Here is a 20,673-nt window from a genome sequence, read left to right as displayed (position 1 = left end):
GATTCCTTTTGTTTGGGGTTCTCTGCGCTTCCTGGACTTGTAAGTCTATTTCTTTCACCAGGTAGGGGAAGTTTTCTGTCATTATTTCTTCAAATAGGTTTTCAATATCTTGCCCTCTCTCTTTTTCTGGTACCCCTATAATTCTGATGTTGGTACGCTTGAAGTTGTCCCAGCGGCTCCTTAGACTATCTTCATATTTTTGGAATCTCTTTTCTTTTTTCTTTTTTGGTTGGGTATTTTTTGTTTCTTTGTATTTCAAATCTTTGACTTGATTCTTGGGATCCTCTTGTCTGCTGTTGGATCTCTGTAAATTATTCTTTATTTCAGTCAGTGTATGCTTAATTTCTAGTTGGTCCTTTTTCATGTCCTCCAGGGTCTCACTATACTTATTGAGGGACTCACTAAATTTATCAGCGGTTTCCATAAAATTCTTGAAAAACCTTATAAACGTGGCCTTGCACTCTATGTCCAGTCGTTTGCTTTCCTCCATTTCTGCCATTTCTGACCTGTTTCTTTGTCTCCGCATTTTGGCTGCTTCCCTGAGTTGATAGAGTGGCTTTGTGTGCTAGGTGTCCTGTAGGGCCCAGTGGGTCAGCCTCCCCAGTTACCTGAGGTGGACACTCTTGGTGCACCCCCTTGTGGGCTTTGTGCACAGTCTTGTTGTAGTTATGCCTTGGTTGTTGTAGGATCACTGGGAGGAATTGACCTCCAGGCCAATTGGCAGTGAGAATCAGCTGTGTCTGCAGTGGGAGAACTTCTGTGCTGGAGACACCCTTCTGGGGCAAGACTTGCTTCAGTGGGGCTTTGGTGCTCACTGAGACTGCACCCTGAGTGTGTCCCTTATGGATCTGAGGAGTTGTGATCTGGATGGTCCCCCTCTGACCACTGGGTACACTGGCTCTTGGATCTAAGGAGGTGCTAATTTAGCCTCTGCCTGAGGTTACACAGCAGGAGCTATGAAGAGAACTGCAGATTCCCCTTCCTTTTTTGGAGTTTGGAAGTGCCCTGATGAGGCTCAGCTGTGAAGCAATGCAAGCCACTGTGGGGCCTTGGGCCTTCTCTTGGAAGTTCTGGGTCTTTCTGGCCCCGCTGCAGTTAGGTAATTATCAGGTTGCAAAGGGCCGGGGCATTCATATGCAAAAGCCTCTGCCGCAGCCTGGGTGGGGCGGGGTCTCAAGGAATCAAAGGGCGGAGCAAGCAGCTATGGCGAATCCTCAGCCCTGCCCTAAGGAGTTGCGTGTCTCAGTGTCCCGGTAATTGCTGCAAGCACCTCTTGAGGGAAAGGTGCCCTCAAGTTCGCCCGCTGCCAGACAGTCCAGTTTCTCCCCGTATGAGTCCTGGGTCCCCAGAGACTTCCCGGAACCGGAGTTCAGAGCAGTCGGGAGCTTGTGACTCCCTCCGGATTCAAAAAGACAGCCGCGTCCTCAGGTGCCAGCCCCTTTCCGCACGCGCGCGAGCCCCCATACCTCTGCACTTTACTTCCGCAGCTCCTCTGGCTCTCAGTGTGCTTTTCTTTCCTTCTAGTTGTAGAATTTACACTTAGCCAGCCTTCCTGTAGTTCTGGATGATGTCCGTTTTGTCTTTTTGATGTATTTTTCAATTGTTGTGGGAGGCAGCAATTTCCCGGTGTTTATCTATGCCGCCATCTTAGTTTCTCCTCGAAAGGTAATACTTTCTTATAGTAAAAAGTAAAGAAAAGTCTCTTTACTACCTCATCATTTATTATAACCAGTTTCTTGCCACTTTCCAGAAAGAGCCATTGATTTTTAAGTTTAGTAAGCTCTTTCCTCAATCAAAGAAATATTTTTACTGAGCCTGTACATCATTTAATTTTGTTCCCATTTAATTCTTTAAACTACATAGATCTTTACTTTATATCAAGTAAAACTCTTTTTTCAACATGGCAAGTTACTCTTGCCAGCAACATGTGTGAGTTATACCCTCCATTCTCTGATTTGGGAGATTTACTTTAAGACATATTAATACTTTACATAAAGTGCTAGCAGCTGGTTTGGCTCAGTGGCTAGAGTGTAGGCCTGCAGACCAAAGGGTCCTGGATTTGATTCAATTCTGGTCAAGAGCACATACCTTGGTTGCAGGCTCCTCCCTGGCCCAGGCCCTAGTCAGGTTGCAGGCAGGAGGCAATCAATTGATGTGTCTCTTTCACATCGATGTTTCTTTCTATCTTTCCCTTTCACTCCCACTCTCCCTAAAAATCAATGGAAAAATATACTCGGGTGAGGATTAACTAAAAAAAAAAGACTTAACATATAATAAGAACCATTTATGAGATATATTTTCCATTGCATTGCTAGCTGAATGCCTATGCCATTACCACGCTGATTTAATTATAAGGTTTAGAATGTTTCAAAATTTACTATTAGATTATGTATAATGTTTAATGTTAAGGAAAGAGTTAGTTCTCCATCATCACTCTTCTTTTTCTAAATAGTTCTGGCTCTTCTTATTCCAAATGAACTTCAGAATAATTTTGTTAGGTTCCTAAAGAGTTGGACCAAGTCACTTTAAGAAAAGGACTTTTTGAAAATTACTCTAAATTGTAAATTATTTTGGGAAGAATCATTACCTTTACACATAGATTGTTAGTAGAAAGAGTAGGATTAGTGATAGGCCCTGCCAAAGTTCTTAAGCTGGTGGTTTTTTAAGTAACAAAAGGATGAAGAAACTCAAAGGTTGTTTTGTGCTTGCAGTGTGGCAGGAGAGATATGCAGAGAAATCCCCTAATTCAGAATAATTAAAAATGCTGGATAAAATACTTTAAAATATCATTCTAAATGCATTGCTGAATTGGTTGAAAAACAGGAGAAGTCCTAAAAGGCCACAAATAAAAGATAGCACGAATCCAAAGCAAGTCCTGACATTTGCAGGGACACCTTCCTATCCCTGTTGGCTTAGAGCACAGGCTGCATAGGGCCATGTAGGAGTTAGGAGATAAGAATGGGGCCTGAGCAAGGTGGGAAATAGAACTGATGACCTGTGTATAAAGTCATTTCCCCTGAAAGGTCACATCCCCACAGTAAGTGATTACAGGTGAAGGGGGTAGCATCACCCTATAGAGAAAAACAGTAGAGATAATTAGCCTACGTACTTTTATGAAGAAAAATAAAATAAGGAGAAAAAGTTTTCCTTGAAAATTACAAACATAAGTCCTCCTTCATGTAGAACTAGGTACATCCTATCCTATGTGGAGCAGATAGGATGGCTGACAGTGCTCCCAGGGCAGTGGTACCCCAAGTATCCAGGTATATTCTAAACATACACCTTTCTAGGGGAACAGACCCAAACGGTTACAACAATTTAATTTCCAAAGAAGATACGCTCACAACTTTAAAAAGAAAATCACAAACCTATGAGAAAGAGATAACAAATGACAGTGAGTTGAAACAGTTAACTGTCAATTTTGATCTACAGAATATCAAATGAGTATGTTTAATATATTTTATAAGAAACTAGAGGCCTGGTGCACAAAAATTTGTGCATGGGGGGTGGGGGGGTGTCCCTCAGCCTGGCCTGTGCCGTCTCATAGTCTGGGACGTCTTGGGGCATGACCACCTGCTGGTTTAGGCCCACTCCCTGGGGAATTGGGCCTAAGCTGGCAGTCAGACATCACTCTGGCAGCCGGGGAGCCCTCGGGGGATGTCGACTTGCCAGCGGGGAGCAGGCCTAAGCTGCAGTTGGACATTCTTAGCGCTGCTGAGGAGGCGGGAGAGGCTCCTACCACCACCGCTGTACTGGCAGCTGGCAGCCTGGCTTGTGGCTGAGCAGAGCTCCCCCTGTGGGAGCACACTGACCACCAGAGGGCAGCTCCTGCATTGAGCATCTGCCCCCTCGTGGTCAGTGTGTGTCATAGTGACCAGTCATTCCCAGTCTTTCTGCTGTTAGGGTGGTGGCCGGCTGGTTTGCCCTGAAGGGTGTCTCGAATCAGGGTGGGAGTTCTGCTGGGGTGCCTGGCCAGCCTGGGTGAGGGGCTGATGGCTGTTTGCAGGCTGGCCACACCCCCTTTAAGGTGGGGGGTCCCCACTGGGGTGCCTGGCCAGTCTGGGTGAGGGGCTGAGGGCCGTTTTCAGGCTGGTAAAACCCCCCCAATGAGGACCCTCACTCCATGGAGGTTCGGCCAGCCTGGGTGAGGGGCTGATGGCTGTTTTCAGGCTGGCCACACCCCGTTTAAGGTGGGGGGTCCCCACTGGGGTGCCTGGCCCATCTGGGTGAGGGGCTGAGGGCCGTTTTCAGGCTGGCCAAGCTCCCCGGCAACATAAGCTCCCAGCCTCTCCTTTTTTTCTTTTTTATTCCAGGATTTATTTACCTTTTATAATTGAAACTTTCTTGCCTTCAGTGGAACTCAGAGCCAGCTCCTGCTCGCTCCAGCTCTATGGCCACAGCCGGCTGAAAGCAGGTATCTGGGGTTTATTTATCTTCTATAATTGAAACTTTGTTGCTTTGAGTGGAGCTCAGAGCAGGCCAGGAAGCCTGGCTTCCTCCATCACTGGAGGCCCAAGCCTCCTGCTTGCTTCAGCTCTGTGTCTGCCAGCTGCCATCTTGGTTGGGTTATTTTGCATATAGTCGCTCTGAATGGCTGGTGGGCGTGGCTTAAGGCGTAGCAAAGGTTCAGTCAATTTGCATGTTTGTCTTTTATTAGATTAGATAAGAGTGGGACCTGGCTGGCGTGCCTCAGTGGTTGAACTGGCCTAGGTGGGTGCCAGTGGGGGCCCGATCGCCCCACCTAGGCTGGGACAGGGAACCGGGGGTGAGTACTCGAGCACCGTGATTCAGGCGGGGGGGAGGGGGGAACACAGGGGCCTGGGGGCCCAGGTGCTGCCCAGGGCGCAGAGATCAGCTCGGACCTGCCCTTCCACACCAGACGCTCACACTTCGATTGCTGGCCAGGCCTAGGGACCGCACCTGTGCACAAATTTCTGCACTGGGCCTCTACTATATATATAAAAGAAATAAGAGAGGGTACATAGCAAAGAGACAAAAGATATCACAAGTAACCTAGAGCTTTGAAAAAGAACCAAAGAGAAATCCTAGAAAAAGTAATCCTATCTAATAAAAGAGAAACATGGTAATTGGCGTATGACCACTACCCTTCCCATTGGCTAATCAGCAAGATAAGCAAATTAACTGCCAGCCAAGATGGCAGCCGGCAGCCAGGCAGCTTGAAACTAACATGAAGCTTGCTTGCTTCAGTGATGGAGGAAACCAACGTTCCCCGCCTGCTTTGCCGGCCTATGAGCCTGCAGTTTAAGAAACATTGTAACAAATATAGAAGCTAAACAAAACCCCAGAAACCTGCTTTCAGCGAGCCCGGGATCTCAGGGCTGGAGTTATACAGTGTTTCGATTATAGAACCGAAACAAACCAGATACCTTCTTTCAGCAGCAGAAGCCTCAGAGCTGGAGCCAGAGCTAAAGCTGGCCCAGAATAAAAAAGAAAAAAGAAAAAAAGGAGCAGTTGGGAGCTTCAGTCGGCCTGAAAACAGCCCTCAGCCCCTCACCCAGACTGGCCAGGCACCCCAGTGGGGACCCCCACCCTGAAGGGTGTGTGACCAGCTGCAAACAGGCATCATCCGCTCACCCAGGCTGGTCAGGCACCCCAGTGGGGACCCCCACACTGAAGGGTGTGTGACCAGCTGCAAACAGCCCTCAGCCCCTCACCCAGGTTGGCCAGGCACCCCAGTGGGGACCCCCACCCTGATCCAGGACACCCTTCAGGGCAAACCAGCCAGCCCCACCCATGCACCAGGCCTCTATCCTATATAGTAAAAGGGTAATATGCCTCCCAGCACTGGGATCAGCGGAGCCGAGAGGCCTCCCGGCACCGGGATCAGCATGACAGGGGGCAGCGCCCAAACCCCCTGATCGCCCTGCGGCTCTGTGTGTGACAGGGGAAGGTGCCCCAACCCCCTGATCAGCTGTTCTCTGTGCCTGATAGGGGGGAGCTCCTCAACCCCCTGATCAGCCCTGCTCTATGTGTGACAGGGTGCGGCGCCCCAACCCCCACACCTCCACGGGCCCTGCTCTGTGTGTGGCGGGGTAGAGCCATAACCTCCCCATCGGCCCTGCCCTGAGTGTGACAGTGGCGGCGCCCCAACCCCCTGATCGGCCCTGCTCTGTGGGTAATAGAGGGTGGAGCCCCAACCCCCTGATCTGCCCTGCCCTGAGTGTGACAGGGGGCGGTGCCCCAACTCCCCAATCGGCCCTGCTCTGAGCCCGACCAGGGGCTGCACCTAGGGATTGGTCCTGCCCTCTGCCACCCGGGAGCAGGCCTAAGCCAGCAGGTCGTTATCTCCCGAGGGGTCCCAGACTGCAAGAGGGCACAGGCCGGGATAAGGGACCCCCTTTCCCCCCCGAGTGCACAAATTTTTGTGCACCGGGCCTCTAGTTTCTAATAATTGACATTAAAAACTCAGTGTCAGGGTCTGGTTCAAGATGGCAACGTAAGAAGCTCCTCCCATGACACCAAACCTACAGCTACATATGAAACCATTCCTTCGGAAAGAAACTACCTGAGTGACCCCTAGACATTGGGTAAACAAGAAAATAGCCCACATCAAAATAGATAGGAGATGGTGAGAAACAATCCCACTATAAACCTCACTCCCCCTATAACAACATACAACCAAAAGGGTTCTCACAATTCCAAGCTTCTCCCTGAAGAGTAAAGGGTATAGACCCCAGAGGATTAAAAGAGTAAGTGGATGCTGCATGGACACGCTCCCAGGAACAAACTGGTATTACAACTAAAATACAGAAAAACTTCCTGAATAATCAATGGAAAACTCGCAGGAGAGAACCCTAATACCCGAGGACTGAACATGGAGACCGCATAGAAACTGGTAGGAGGGGCAGAGGCACAAAAGGGCTGGCCCAGCACCCACAGACGGCAACTGAAGCCAGGTGTGGGGGGTTGCCACTGAGAACTCTGGGGTCTAATCCTCAAGCTGGGCCCCCCAGCAGAGAGCATCAAAACTGAGGAGGAAATAATAATAATAATAATAAAATAAAAATAAAAGGATACCATGTCCTACCAAAAAAAAAAAAAAGAAAAAATGGTTAAAAGTAGCAAGCATTAAATTTTGTTACTTTGAAAATTCAATAAAAAAAAAAAACTGAGGAGGGAACCCACATAACATCTAGCTGTGAAAAGCAGTGGGGTGCTGTCTGCCAGGGAGGAACAGCTGAAAATGCAGGCACCCTCTTAAAGGGCCAAGGGCCAACACACAAAATTCCCTGTGGAGCCACCCACCTTGTGCTCCAGCAGAGGGAAGGTGAAGTGGACTGGAGCTGTGAGAGCAGAACCCCGGACTGGAGACTCGGCAGACAGAGCTCAGAAGGAAGTCACCCCAAGTTTCCCGGGCTGAGTCATTCCCTCACACAGCGGAGGACATCTTTCCCACATAGACATCAGCCTTGCCTGGGGGGAGACAGTTAACACACCCTATTGGAGAACGCCTGGTCCTGAGGCCCCAGTTTTTGAGGCTGTTGCCCGGGGGATGCCCCCTTATCACCGGGCTTCGGTGGCCACTGAGGCTTCCATTCACTGACTCCACATGACTATAACAAAGGAAAGCAGAAGAAAGGATTGATCAGTGATGCAAAGACCGGGAGCAGTGGAATTCATCCAATCACAAAAGCAAAAAGAAAAAAAAATGAAGGTAACTTAGGGGACACCATCAAGTGGACCAATATTTGTATGATAGGGGTCCCAGAAGGGGAAAAAAGAATGGAACAGAAAATTTATTTGAAGGTGACCACAGTCCCATCTTATCCATAAACATAAGTACAATAATTCCAAACAAAATGTTTTAAATGACAAGTTTGGTTTCTTCTAGAAATGTAAGATTGGTTCAACATTAGAAAATGTATTAATGCAATCACCTCATTAAAAAATTACAAGAAAAACCCTCATTTCATTAGAGGCAGTAAAGACATTTAATAAAAGTCAACATTCATCAATGATTTTAAAAAATTTCTTTTAAACTTAGCAAACCAGAAATAAAAATAGAAAACTTCCCTAACCCAATAAACAATAGCAAAGGCATAAAAATGTCAAACACACATGCTGAAACTTTAAGAACATTCCTTTAAAATCAAGACACAGATGTCTACTACTATCACTCTATTCAACATTGTTCTAGAGGTCCTAAACATTCTCACACCGAGACACACATATAGGTATAGGAATTGGAAAAGAAGAAATAAAGCTTCTACAGATGATGCAATTGTTTAAGGTGAAAACCCCCTACAATCTACAAATTATTTTAAATTATAAAAAGTAATCACATTATTTAATACTAGAGGCCCGGTGCACGAAATTCGTGCATGGGTGTGTGTGTCCCTCATCCCAGCCTGCACCCTCTCCAATCTGGGACCCCTTGAGGGATGTCTGACTGCCCGTTTAGGCCCAATCCTGGGACTGCTGGCTCCCAACCGCTCGCCTGCCTGCCTGCCTGAGTGCGCCTAACCACTTCTGTGTGCCAGCCTGATCACCTCCTAGCCACTCCCCTGCCAGCCTGACCAATGCCTAACTGCTCCCCTGCTGGCCTGATTGCCCTCCCCTGCAGGCCTGGTTGCCCCTAACTGCCCTCCCCTACAGGCCTGGTCGCTCCCAACTGCCCTCCCCTGATGGCCTGATTGCCCCTAACTGCCTTCCCCTACAGGCCTGGTCGCCCCCAACTGCCCTCCCCTGCTGGGCTGGTCCCCCCACAACTGCCCTCCCCTGCCAGCCTGGTCCCCCCCAACTGCCCTCCCCTGCAGGCCTGGTCCCCCCTAACTGCCCTCCCCTGCAGGCCTGGTCCCTCCTAACTGCCCTCCCCTGCAGGCCTGGTTCCTCCTAACTGCCCTCCCCTGCAGGCCTGGTCACCCCCAGCTGCCCTCCCCTGCAAGCCATCTTGTGGTGGCCATATTGTGTGTTGGAGTGATGGTCACTTTGCATATTACCTCTTTATTATATAGGATCAGTTGGATATTAAATTGGATCCCTAGCACCCAACATAAACAAGAGACAACTCCACATGGATTAAGTATTTAAAATGAAATAAATATGCATTGCTTCTCTGCAAAATCTTACTTATGATCCTAATGAGACTATTGGAGTGGGAGAAGGAGTTAGGTAAGAAAACAGCTCACTTCTCACTCTCCACATCTTACAGAATGTATTAGTTTTCTCTCACTGCCATAACAAATTAACACAAACTGAACTGCTTAAAACAACACAAGTTTAGCCCGGCCTGTGTGGTTTAGTGGTTGAGCATCAACCCATGAACCAAGAGGTCACCAGTTCCATTCCTGGTCAGGGCACATGCCCAGACTGTGGGCTTGATCCCCAGTAGGGGTGTGCAAGAGGCAGCCACTCAATGCTTCTCTCTCATTGATGTTCCCATCTCTCTATCCCTCTCTCTCTAAAATCAATAAAAATATATAAAAAGCAAACAAAAACCCCACAAGTTTATTATCTTGGGTCTCTAGGTCAGAAGTCTGCCATGAGTCTCACTGGGCTAAACTCAAAGCATCAAAGGGGCTGTGTTCTTTTCTGGAGACTCTAGGGGAGAAAATGCTTGCGTGCTCATTCAGGTTGTTGGCAGAATCCAGCTCCATGCATTTGTACAAATGAAATCCCTGTTTCCTTGCTGGCTGTCAGCTGAGGGCCATTCCCACCTTGAAGAGGAGGCTGTTGGTATTCTTTAGTTTCAAATTCTTCCTTCATCTTCAATGCTAGCAAGTAAGGTTTTGTCCCTCTTCTGCTTTCTCTTCTGCCACATCTCTAAGTCTTCCGCCTTCCCCTTCCATTTTTATCTCCTCATAACATGGTCCCTCTTACTATGCACCTCTAAATGCACCTCTTACTATGTAATGGGACATGTTCACAGGTTCAGGGATTAGGATGTGGACATCTTTGGGGACTCATTAATCTGCCTAACATATTGGGAAACTGAGGTTGTTCCATGTTTGCACCAATACTGTATGTAGCTTGGACATCCTTATATATTGCCTCAATCTCAGCCCCAGCAAGCAAGGGTGGAAAGGAGACTAGGTAGAAAATATCCCCTATCTTTTTCTCATGTCTTTCTGCTTGCCTTTGCTTAATTATTGAGTTTTCCTTATCAGGATGTGTGAGGTTGAAGCAGACAGGAAGATAAAGAATTTAGAACTGGTTTCCTGACACCAAGCCTAATCCAATAATTGGAACACATGCTTCCCCGTGTTCTTGAATCACCCAGAGTTTAGGGAGGATACATAAAGGGGAGAACAGAAAAGAGTAAGGTGGGAGCAAAGATGTCAAGCCACTAAAAAAAAAACAAAAAAAACAAAACCCCAAAAACACAGCAGCATATTCACTCCTTCCTTAAGAACTCAATTCAAGAAGTTTCCATGCCTGGGTGGTGGTAAACAAGAGGAAGAATCTAACTCATGAGACTCATTGATTGGATGTCACTATGTACCACACAGTGCTAGATGATTCCACAAACCTTTCTGAACTCTTTAAACTAACCTGTATGAACTCGGTCTCTGTGGCGCAATCGGTTAGCGCGTTCGGCTGTTAAACTAACCTGTGTGGTACATGAGTATAGTTGTTAGCCTGCAAATGAGGAACCGTGGGCTCAGAGAGGTGCTCATTTACCGAAGGGAACATGTGTCAGAGATGGATCTAATCCTAGGTCAGGTGATGGCTCCAGCTCAAGGAAATGTCCTCTCCTTATCTTCTCAAGCTAGAAGGCAACATTAGGTTTGTTATAATCCCCACACTGTACCCTTAAGAATCTTTAAATGACACTCCTGGCGGTGCTATCCTCTTTCCCCCACCTCTCTCTCCCCCATATGTTAACGTGACTGCCTAACGAAGGTCTTAGAGTTATTTACCTTCTTCTGATCCTTATACATTGACTTCTTCTGTGTGCTCATGTTCACCACTGTCCCCACGTTGATGTTATGTTTCAGGCTAGCCCTTGGGTGCTGACCACTAGACTATAGGATTGAATTTTTTCTTTCCTTCCTTTCTTTTTTTTCCCAGCAATAAGCTTCAAAGAAACAACAACAAAAAAGGTGCTGGAATGCGATCTCTGGATGAGTCTCTGCTGGGTCTTACAGGAGCAAGGGCACCCAGGTATCACCATGCAGCCTGTCCCACTGCAGTCTCTACCCCTTCCATGAGTTATGGTTATCAGCAAAAAGCCAGTAAATGACCTTCGCTTTGTTTTTGTGGTAATAATTGATCAATTCTAAAATTTCAGCATAAAATCCCAACTCTGTACCACAGATACAATCTGCTTCTGCCTGTATCTTCTGCTGCATCTCGGGCCACTTGTACTCCTCAGGGTGCTCCAGCCAGTGTATACTGGCCAAGGCCTGCTTCTGAGCCCTTAAAATGTGACCAGTCGAAATGCGCCCTAGATGGTTTGGCTCAATAAATAGAGCATCGGCCTGCAGACTGAAGGGTCCCAGGTTTGATTCCGGCCAAGGGCACATGTCTGGGTTGCAGGCTCCATCCCCAGTAGGGGGCATGCAGGAGTCAGCCAATCAATGATTCTCTCTCATCATTGATGTTTCTATCTCTGTCTCCCTTCCTCTCTAAAATCAATAAAATATATTTCAAAAAAAATAATAAAATAAAACGTGACCAGTCGAAATGAGATGTGCCAGAAATATAAAATATACACCGGCCTTCTAAGACTTAGTAGGAATAAATGAATGAAAAATATATCACGAATTTTATATTAACTACATGTTGAAATAATACTTAGCCCGTGTTGAGTGACTATTAAAATTAATGTTTCTTTTCACTTTTGTATGTAACATTCCGACAATTTAAAATTACATTCGTGGTTCGTGCTCTCCTTCTGCAGGACAGCACTGCTGTCACCTTGCCGTCCATTGCGCCCTTCTCGGGGCTCACACTATCTGGACAGGCGGTGTCCACGTGCTACCTGCCCAGTGACTTTCTCGCCCGACTACCGTGTAAGCCACGAACCGTGCCTGTCTCCTTCGCACCTGGCCCAGCCATTTAGGACACGGCCTGAGCACAGTAATACTTAGTAAATATATACTTTTTATGAATGACCTTACTCTTCCTCAGCTGGAGATGGTGAGCTCTGTCTGTCCTCCCCAGAACACGAGGTCTCAAGGCCTTTGGGCGACACGCGCAGCTCAGCGCTGACCATGCGCGCCCAACACTGGGAGGAGAGGCGCAGCCACACTGAACACCTCCTTCTCCGCGGAAAGAACTGCGCGCGCAGAAGAGCCCCTTCCGCCTTGGGGCCCCGCCCCACTGCCAATCACTGCGCACTTCTCCCTCCAGCCACACGGCGGCGTCTCGCGAGCGCGCGGTGGCAGATGGTACAGCCCGCCCCCCCCCCGCGCCCTGCGGACAGTGGACCCTCCCAGCGGTAGAAAAGCATTGTGGGAAGGGAACGCGGCCTTTCTGGTTTCCGCGCTCGGGGTGGTGCTAGGCTGCGCCTGCGGCTCCTGCATGGCGGGGGCTCGGTGTGTGCGGCCGCGTGGCCTCTGTGGGCCGGGGCGGGGTCCGGCCGGGCCCCTGAGCCCGCTGTCGCGCCCGCGGCGGCCCGGTCGGGTCCGGGCCCCGAATACGTGAACGGCAGCGCCTGGGCCTGACTTCAGCCACGTTGCACCCCAGGAGGCCCCGAAGCGGACCTCGGTCTGCGACCCCGCCGGGAAATGGGGAGATGGGTTGGAGTGCATTTGAGTGTATTGGTCATGGACTGGATGCCGGGAGTTTCTGATATAAGCGCGGAGGTTCTGTGAAAGGGAACGGCCTCACCTAAGCCCACCCATGTCACGCGGGGAATCGGTCGGCGTGGAAGAGCCAGTTACGGTTTAGGGCCTGACACCGGGTCCAGGTGCAGAACCGGCGGAAGTCGAACGAGTATCGCCGACTGAGCAGGTGAGTTTTCATCTTCCTGTAAGAAAAAAGGCTAGTTGCGTTGAAGTTCTAAGAGTTTGAAACTCTTCAAACACTTCGTATTTCAGTTTTCAGTATCCTGTCGCATTGTGAGTTATGAGAGAAAGTCTAAAGCTGGGATTAGTTCTCGAATGAGCAGTTCTCCCCGCGGGGTGACTTAGGGGCAGCAGCCTCGTGCCAGAGACCAGCAGTCTCTGCAGCAACTTGCATGTAGCCTTTGTGTTGCCCGTTCACTTTTGGAAACTAGTGAATGTGGTGTCAAAAAAGGCGTAAACTACACACTTTGCAGCCCTTTCCTGCCCTTGAATTTGATGTCTTTGGTGGAGGAGCTGTGTAAGTAACAGTTCATACTTGTACATTAATTTGCACGTGCGATCTTGAGTCTGCCAGCATTAAGTGTAGAGTTTCTCATAACCATTTTTTTGTTTAGGGGAAGGATGGATGCATGAAGCATAGGCTGCTGCTACGTGAAGACTACCTGGGAGCACAAGTGACCTAAGGTAGGGTGATGTAGAAGTTATATTTGTTGTCTGTTAAGATGCTTTGCTTGTACGTGATATTTGGATTTTCTTAAGTTTTTCAAGATTTGCTTGTTATAATATTCACCTATTAAAATAACTCACCAGTGGAATACTTTTCAGGCAATATAAATACTTCTAATAAAAAGATTAAAGTATCTAAAAAATAAAAGCAGTTCTTTGTGATGGGAATCTTACCACCTTTCTATACTGGGGTGTCTTGTGGGTATTAGTTTAAATTGGGTATTAATGGCTTATTAGTATTAGTACTGCACATCAGTAATTAGGTGAAGTTAATGGTAAATGGGATAGCCTGTTTACAGCTTATTTTTGAAATCTTAAGATGTTTTTGTGTAGTAGTAGTAGAATTTATATATTTTTATTGATTTCAGAGAGAGAGAAACATCAGTGATGAGAGAAAATCATTGGCTGCCTCCTGCACATCCCACACTGGGCATCGAGCCTGCAAGCCAGGCATGTCCCCTAATGGGGGATCGAACCATGACGACCTGGTTCATAGGTTGATGCTGAGCCACACCGGCTGGGCAGTAGTAGTATAACTAACAAAAAAACAAAAAAAAAGTCAAATGTCAGGTGTGTTTTATGTTGACATTTAAATCTGACTCCAGAAACTCAGTGCAGAACCAGGCATTGAGAATAGTAATTAAGGTCTGATGCGTGTAAATATTTGCTTGTAAAATTTAGCGCTTTTTTTCTTTTAGGATGCCCTTTGTGAAGAATTTGAAAACTTGATCTTCACAGGAGTTACCCGGATCATTTAAAATTTTCCAGAGTCTGAGGAAGACCAAAATTGTCTCTGGACAGTTCATAAATAAACATTTAACACGATGGGTCTGTGAATAAATATTTAAATACGCTTCCTGGAGGTCTGTGTACTCTGACTGCCAGAAAAGAGCATTCTTTTACAGATAAGTCAGAGGGTTTCTCTCCTCCCCCAGCAACTTCAGAACTTGCATTAAGCTTAATATTCAGTGCTATATAGGGGAAGGCTTAGGTAAAGGGTTATGTTGGGCCTGAGGGAAAATGTGCTTTCTTCCAGTCTCATGAACGAAACTAGACTGGTTGGTTTGTAGGGTATGGGTGTGCTTTTATGTTGTCACTGCATTAAATTTTTCTTTTACTAGATTGTAAACTTCAAGTTGGCATATCTTCTGCCTTCACTTTGCAGGAAAATACAAATGTGTTCATAAATTCAGAAAAATTATTGAAAGCACTGTACTAGGAGCTGGGAATATGATGAGCAAAATAGTCCCTCCCTTTAGAAGATTCCAAGCAAATGAATGTCATCAGAAATGTAGAACTTTGTGAGACAAATCCCATGTAAAGTAGAATTGGACCAAGTCAGGGAAACCTGCCTGAGAAGAGTTGGGACTAAGGGTAGGTGACAGTTTTGCAAGGCATGTGCAGAGGCCTTGAGCTAGAAAAAGTATGACCATAAGTTCATATTTGTTTCCCTCTTTAGTTCCCTGATTTAGATAAGGAGTGCATAATGAGGCATGTTAGATGGCCATCAGGAGAGCTCAGGATGTTACAAATTGAGGTAGAATAGGTAGATGCCAGAACCTACATTTGCAAGGATACAGGTGGGCCAATTAGAGGCTACTACACTAGTCTAGATAAGAGATGACCGTGCGGCGTTGGTGGTATATCGGTGAGCATAGCTGCCTTCCTAGATAAGAGATGACCACCTGGGGGTCAGTGTGGCAAAATAGTAAAGGGATAATTCAGCTACATAGAGCAAAGGTGATGGGATTTGGTAATCAGAGGGGGTGTCCCTATGATTACCAGGTGTGTAGACAAGCACAGTAATGAAGGCCCTAAATCTAGCTGGGAAGCAACATTTTAAACTAGTTGGGTCTCTTGGAAGGACACTGGACTGTTTAAGCTACAGAAATAGTCATGGGCATAAAAGAACCACCTGGGGAAGAGGTGTCAGGGGTAGGGTAAAAGATGGCTTGTATTAGTGTTTTATTTTCATGTAAGGTACATTGCTGGGGGGAAAGCCTGAAATAGTCTGGGGAGAGTCAACCAGGCAGACTGGAGGGCCCATTTGAGGTTGAGGGTGGTCATGAATAGACCCACAAAAATCTTTTTTTCCTGAAAACAAGACAAGGACACAAGAAATTAAAATCAATGCTTTCAAATAAAACTTTACATTTGTAAATAACCAGTGGAACTTAATGCCACAAAATACAGCATTACAAAGAACATTTATGTGAGTAAAAATATCTAGTGTGAAAAGTGATGTGGCCTCATTTATGCATCTGCACAGGTGGAGGTCCACCTAGAGGGGGAGAGCTCTTCGTCCCACTTGTATTGTTGCACAGCCGGCCAGCTGCGGTCCCAGGAGTCCAGAAACACCTGGCTTGGGTTGTGGATGCAGCATGAGTTTTTACAAGACGACTATCCTTCCAGTTACTACAAAAAAAAAGGCTCTTCAGCACAAATACACTGTAGTTAAACCTTTTAAAAGGAGCAACAGACTCGATTTTCTTCTGAAGAAACACTTGGAGGTCCAAGATACTTGAATAATTACAATTCACAGTTTCAAAGTAAAGGCAGCACACACCCTTCCCACCCCCTTTTCATTCCCCATTCCAAGCCTTTCACTGGGATCAAGTCTCTATCTTGAGGCGTGAAGCTTGGATAGTTTTTATTGTTTTTGCTATATGTTTTCCAGCCAGATTGCTTGTGGATGTCTGAGATTTTTCTTCAATCAGGCTATCTTTAGACCCATTTCTCCTCTGGAAGAAAAATAGTAAGACTCAGAAGAAAATACAGCCACGTTAATTACTTAACTCATACATCAGAAATTAATGTTTTCTTACATTTAAAACCTCTTCCACTCCCCAACAAGTGTTGATCCTAACAGCGCTTTCCAATTAACTTCCTCCATGTAAATCTCCCTCTCAGAATCTGTTTCTAGGGAACCTAACCTAAAGCACAGGTTTCCTCTGTTATTGTTCAAGACGTTGGCAAAAGTGAATTTGAACAAATGAAGGGCAATGCATGATGAATACAGCTTGAGTCAGGGTTCTTAGACTGTCCGTGAACTCCAAGGACATATACAAAACGGTGTATGTGCTTACATGCATTTTTATGTTACATTGGCTTTTCAAAGAGATTCACAATCCAAAAGACTGAAAAACACAGCACTGCAAACAACAGGCTGTCACTGATCCATTGTAAACATCAACTTTGTTTTTAGAGTAGTTGTTTAACCAGATATAAATCCACACAATGATCTTACACAGCCTGCATTTGTTTTCTATCTTATTAAAAAATAGACCATGAAAGGTGGTATCAAACACGTTGCTGAAATGTTTGCTACAGAGCTCTCTTGATATATCTATGTAATTCATCTGAGTGTTAATTTTGTTAATGCAGTTAGATTCTGTACTATGTCCTTGAATTCCCCTTTAACCACATTTTCAAAACATTTCCAGAACAAAAGTAATTCTCTTTAATGGAGAAGACAGAAATAAAACAGGACTGAATAATTCTCTTGTCTGCCATTAGTTAAAAATAGAACATCTGTCACCTGCAAGTCTGCTACTTTCTCCTTGTTTCTCTGGCTCAAAAAATATCTAAAAGTTATATGGTGAAGCCACTGTGTGTTTGTTTGTTTTTTTATTCTGGCTCCAAACAATCTCAACAATCCTTGTTAGGCTTGGCTTTGCCCCAGGCCTCAGATCATTTTAGACCTTGCACTACCTCTAGCTCTCGCTCCTAACATAACTCTTCCCAGGTTGGGCCTTGTCTTGATCATCCACTCCCTCCTTCCTCCTCCTTCCATGGTTTCTACATGTTCTTTTAAAACAGAGAATCTCAGAGTGAAGCTAAAGATTCATTTTCCCACCTTCCAAAAGAAATTTCAGGAAAAGCGCTTCTCAAAATTGCCACCAGTAAAATATCTTAAAACTTTATTGTTACCAACCTGATGAACTGTGGAGCCACCAGAACCCTGCGCATCTGAAGAGCGGGTCACGGGAAGTGGAGGTACAAGATCCGTTTTTGAACTGCAGAGAGGGAGTTTTAGAATTAAATTCTGATAATCACAATTCGAGTTGAGAAAAGGCTGCAGCATAGAACACATGTTTTCTATATCTTTGTATTATCTTTGTATTCCACCAGAGTGCTTCCCGTACAGAGGTGTTGAATAAATGTTTCTAAATTAAGTTGGACACACTGAAACCGGTTTGGCTCAGTGGATAGAGCGTTGGCCTGCGGACTGAAAGGTCCCAGGTTCGATTCCGGTCAAGGGCATGTACCTGGGTTGCGGGCACATCCCCAGTGGGGAGTGTGCAGGAGGCAGCTGGTCGATGTTTCTCTCTCATCGATGTTTCTAACTCTCTATCTCTCTCCTTTCCTCTCTGTAAAAACTCAAAATATATTTTAAATAAATAAATAAATAAATAAATAAATAAATTAAGTTGGACAGGTTAAGTAATTTGCCCAAAATCAAAACAAATAAATAGAAGGACCAAGAATAAAACATAATGATGTCTCGTTCCCATGTGCTGTTCTGACATGTTGTATAAACGGCTTTTTGATTTGTTTCTAAAGAAACATTTATTAACCATTTGTACTTTTTAAATAAACCTATGGTACTATTGACAGCCATTATCTACATTTTACAAACAAAACAAAAAATAAGCAAAGCCTGGCCTCTACCTCTCTCCACTGGGCTAGCCTATCTCCCAATTTATTAATATTTATCTAAGTTTTGAGCCTTAATTCAGAGTTTATTGGTTAACACTCCTACCCAGCAATACAAAATACATGAATTTCTATGATTACAGTACTTTTACAAATGGATGTATAATGATTTTATTAATGTAGTCATTTAAAATATAGCACCTATTGTGTTAAGCAAGATAATGGTCACTTTTTTCACAAGAAAAAAATAACACAAAGAAATAAACTATGGTAATACGCTATTTGCTGTAGTAAAAGAAAAGACAAAATGTCATCAGATTAAAAACAAAACACTTCTTATGCCAACTTCTCTCAAATATGGCTGCATCATTCACAACAGAATAGCTTATGCATTTTTTTCTTTCTAAGTGGCATGAATCAGCCTCAGTATGGTCTGGATCTGCACTGTCCAAGAGGGGTAGGCACTAGCCAGCCACACGTAGCTACGTACATTAATGAAAATTAATAATAATTCAATGCTTAGCTTCTCAGTCACATGAGCCACATTTCAAATAGTGGACAGCCACAGATATAAAACATTTCTGGCATCAAAAAAAGCTCTATTGGGCTGTGCTGATGTACTCGGGCTTGCCTGCTTACTTCACTTCCGATAGAACGGATCGCTCTCCATCTGAACACTGGGACCGGCGGTACTGGCGGTAACTTCGTGGCGAATGAGAATGTCTGATTCGGATCGGGTCACCTTGAGTCCTGAACAAGCAATCCAAAACACGTGGAAACAAACGAACAAGTCAGAATAGGATAATTCCTTAATAATGACTGTGAGAGCTTAAAAAAAAAAAAAAAAAAACCTTCTGGGTTTGAAAATCCTAAGTGGCTTAAATGTCACAAGTTAACAATAGAAAACTGCTCCCTCAACTATACATGAAAATGAAACTCTTTATAGTATTTGTATGTATGTATGTATGTGTATATTATTTTTAACCACTAAATTCTAATGAAATTATTCCCTACAGTTGAATTCTCTCCAGTAGTGTGGAAGAAAAAAATCTGCAATGCAGACAAAATGGCATTCCTACCAGAAAAAGTTGGCCATTGTCTAGCTACTTAACTAGTCTGTTGTTAAAAATCCAAACTTTGGCCCAAAGATGATGGGGTTGAGGGATGGAGGTGGGAGGGTGTGTACCAACCTGCAATTTGACTGGAGTGGGAAGGATGCATGAGTTACAGAGGGGAAATAAAGCAGTGAAGTAGGCTACTTTCTCTGAACCATTATAGCAGGGCAGAGAACTGAGTAAATAGGTCATCTGCTGCAGCATCCTATACCGAGTGCCGGTTAGGGAACCCCTGTGCTTTCACGAGGCACAGTCAACCTGCTAGTTGTGCGATAGGGATTGGACTGGACTTAAATGAGAGGCTTTGTGGTCCACATCGTTCTCCTGGTGTTAAATAATGAATAAAAAGAAACTATGTGACCAATCAATGACTACCTCAATAAATGAATTTATATTTTAAAACTAACATCAGCCATCAAAAGTCCCTTTGTACCTACCACACACAGATAGTCAGTTAACAGGGGGTAATAGTGATTGTACAGGAGGGGAATGATTAGCTTTATTATACCCTTTCTTCCTCTTTCCCTATGGTTCTTCTTAATTTTAGTTAAAATGTAAAGACAAATTTAAGCACTGCACGGAGAGTAAGAATGGATTACTCACTTTGAAGTATGAATGAAACTTGTGTGAAAAGACTTTCAAAGACATACTCACTCTACTTTAGTGTATGGAATCTCTTTTAATTGTTCTTCTGATAACCCAGACGGATCCACAAGTTCCTTCCTAGAGGGCAGAGGGCAAGAAAATTAAAGTTCTGATGCTGGTATAAATACTAAAACCTTTCACAACTGTCCCAAAACACAGTATTAGCAAACCTAATCCTATCTAATAAAAGGGTAACATGCAAACTAACCATCACTCCGTCACAAAGATGGCGATGCCCATAGCCACAAGATGGTGGCACTCAGCCCCACTGGAGTCCCCCATTCCTGGGGGGGGGGGGGGGGCGGCCACTGAGAATGGGCAGCATGAGTGGCCAGGCCCCGCAGAGAGCAGAGAACCAGGGGGAGTGGGCCTAAGCCGTCAGGGCTCCTGGATTGGAGAGGGCTCCCCTGAGGGCTCCCAGATTGGAGAGGGTGCAGGTTGGGGCTGAGGGATCCCCCCCACCCATGCAAAAATTTTGTGCACCAGGCCTCTAGTGGAAATATAAGGCAGGAACAAAGATTTAAAAACTACAATGTACTCAAGGAAAAATGGAAGGCAAACCTTTTCTATAGCTCTTCTACTATCTTCCAATTTATCTATATCCAATGTACCTGGCTCTCCAGCCACTCTTAATTTCCCTACAAAATTCTGCCTCCCTCCCCTGTAGTAGGAGTATTTTTTTCTTCCGAATCTGTTTTCCTTGGTATTTATTTGGTCTGTCTGAGACCCAGTTACAGGCCAGGCTAAGGGGCCTCAGGAGAAGAGATGTCAGGGCTGCA

At 45.4% G+C, this 20,673-nt stretch overlaps 1 protein-coding gene, 2 long non-coding RNA genes and 1 other non-coding gene across 9 annotated transcripts in view; 2 read left to right on the top strand and 2 right to left on the bottom strand.

Annotated features, from left to right (window-relative positions):
• Positions 1-12,216, bottom strand: part of LOC132233363 (uncharacterized) — a 72,071-nt gene extending 59,855 nt beyond the window's left edge. For both annotated transcript variants that reach the window (XR_009452608.1, XR_009452607.1), the window contains exon 1: positions 12,084-12,216. This is a non-coding gene — a long non-coding RNA (uncharacterized LOC132233363). The remainder of the gene's footprint in view (positions 1-12,083) is intronic.
• Positions 12,217-12,416: 200 nt separating this feature from the next.
• Positions 12,417-14,350, top strand: LOC132233362 (uncharacterized). 2 transcript variants are annotated; one of them, XR_009452606.1, is made up of 4 exons: positions 12,417-12,918; positions 13,012-13,269; positions 13,367-13,436; positions 14,177-14,350. It is a non-coding gene; the product is annotated as an uncharacterized LOC132233362 (long non-coding RNA). The 2 variants fall into 2 exon arrangements; XR_009452605.1 differs by having other exon boundaries at positions 13,005-13,269.
• Positions 13,149-13,282, top strand: LOC132233965 (small nucleolar RNA SNORA13). Its single transcript, XR_009452805.1, has one exon. It is a non-coding gene; the product is annotated as a small nucleolar RNA SNORA13 (small nucleolar RNA).
• A 1,262-nt stretch (positions 14,351-15,612) lies between the features above and the next one.
• The window catches only part of EPB41L4A (erythrocyte membrane protein band 4.1 like 4A), a 206,585-nt gene continuing 201,524 nt past the window's right edge, over positions 15,613-20,673 (bottom strand). For 3 of the 4 annotated variants that reach the window (XM_059693915.1, XM_059693917.1, XM_059693916.1), the window contains 4 exons: positions 19,904-19,972; positions 18,774-18,884; positions 17,413-17,494; positions 15,613-16,219 (listed from right to left, as the gene is read on the bottom strand). In XM_059693915.1, the coding sequence (XP_059549898.1) occupies positions 16,091-16,219; positions 17,413-17,494; positions 18,774-18,884; positions 19,904-19,972 (391 nt within the window). In that variant the 3' untranslated portion in view covers positions 15,613-16,090. The remainder of the gene's footprint in view (positions 16,220-17,412; positions 17,495-18,773; positions 18,885-19,903; positions 19,973-20,673) is intronic. The other variant, XM_059693918.1, reaches the window with a different exon arrangement.

Source organism: Myotis daubentonii, chromosome 4, assembly GCF_963259705.1.
Source record: "Myotis daubentonii chromosome 4, mMyoDau2.1, whole genome shotgun sequence".
NCBI classification, from domain to species: Eukaryota; Metazoa; Chordata; class Mammalia; order Chiroptera; family Vespertilionidae; genus Myotis; species Myotis daubentonii.
This window is presented reverse-complemented; position numbering and strand designations above follow the sequence as displayed.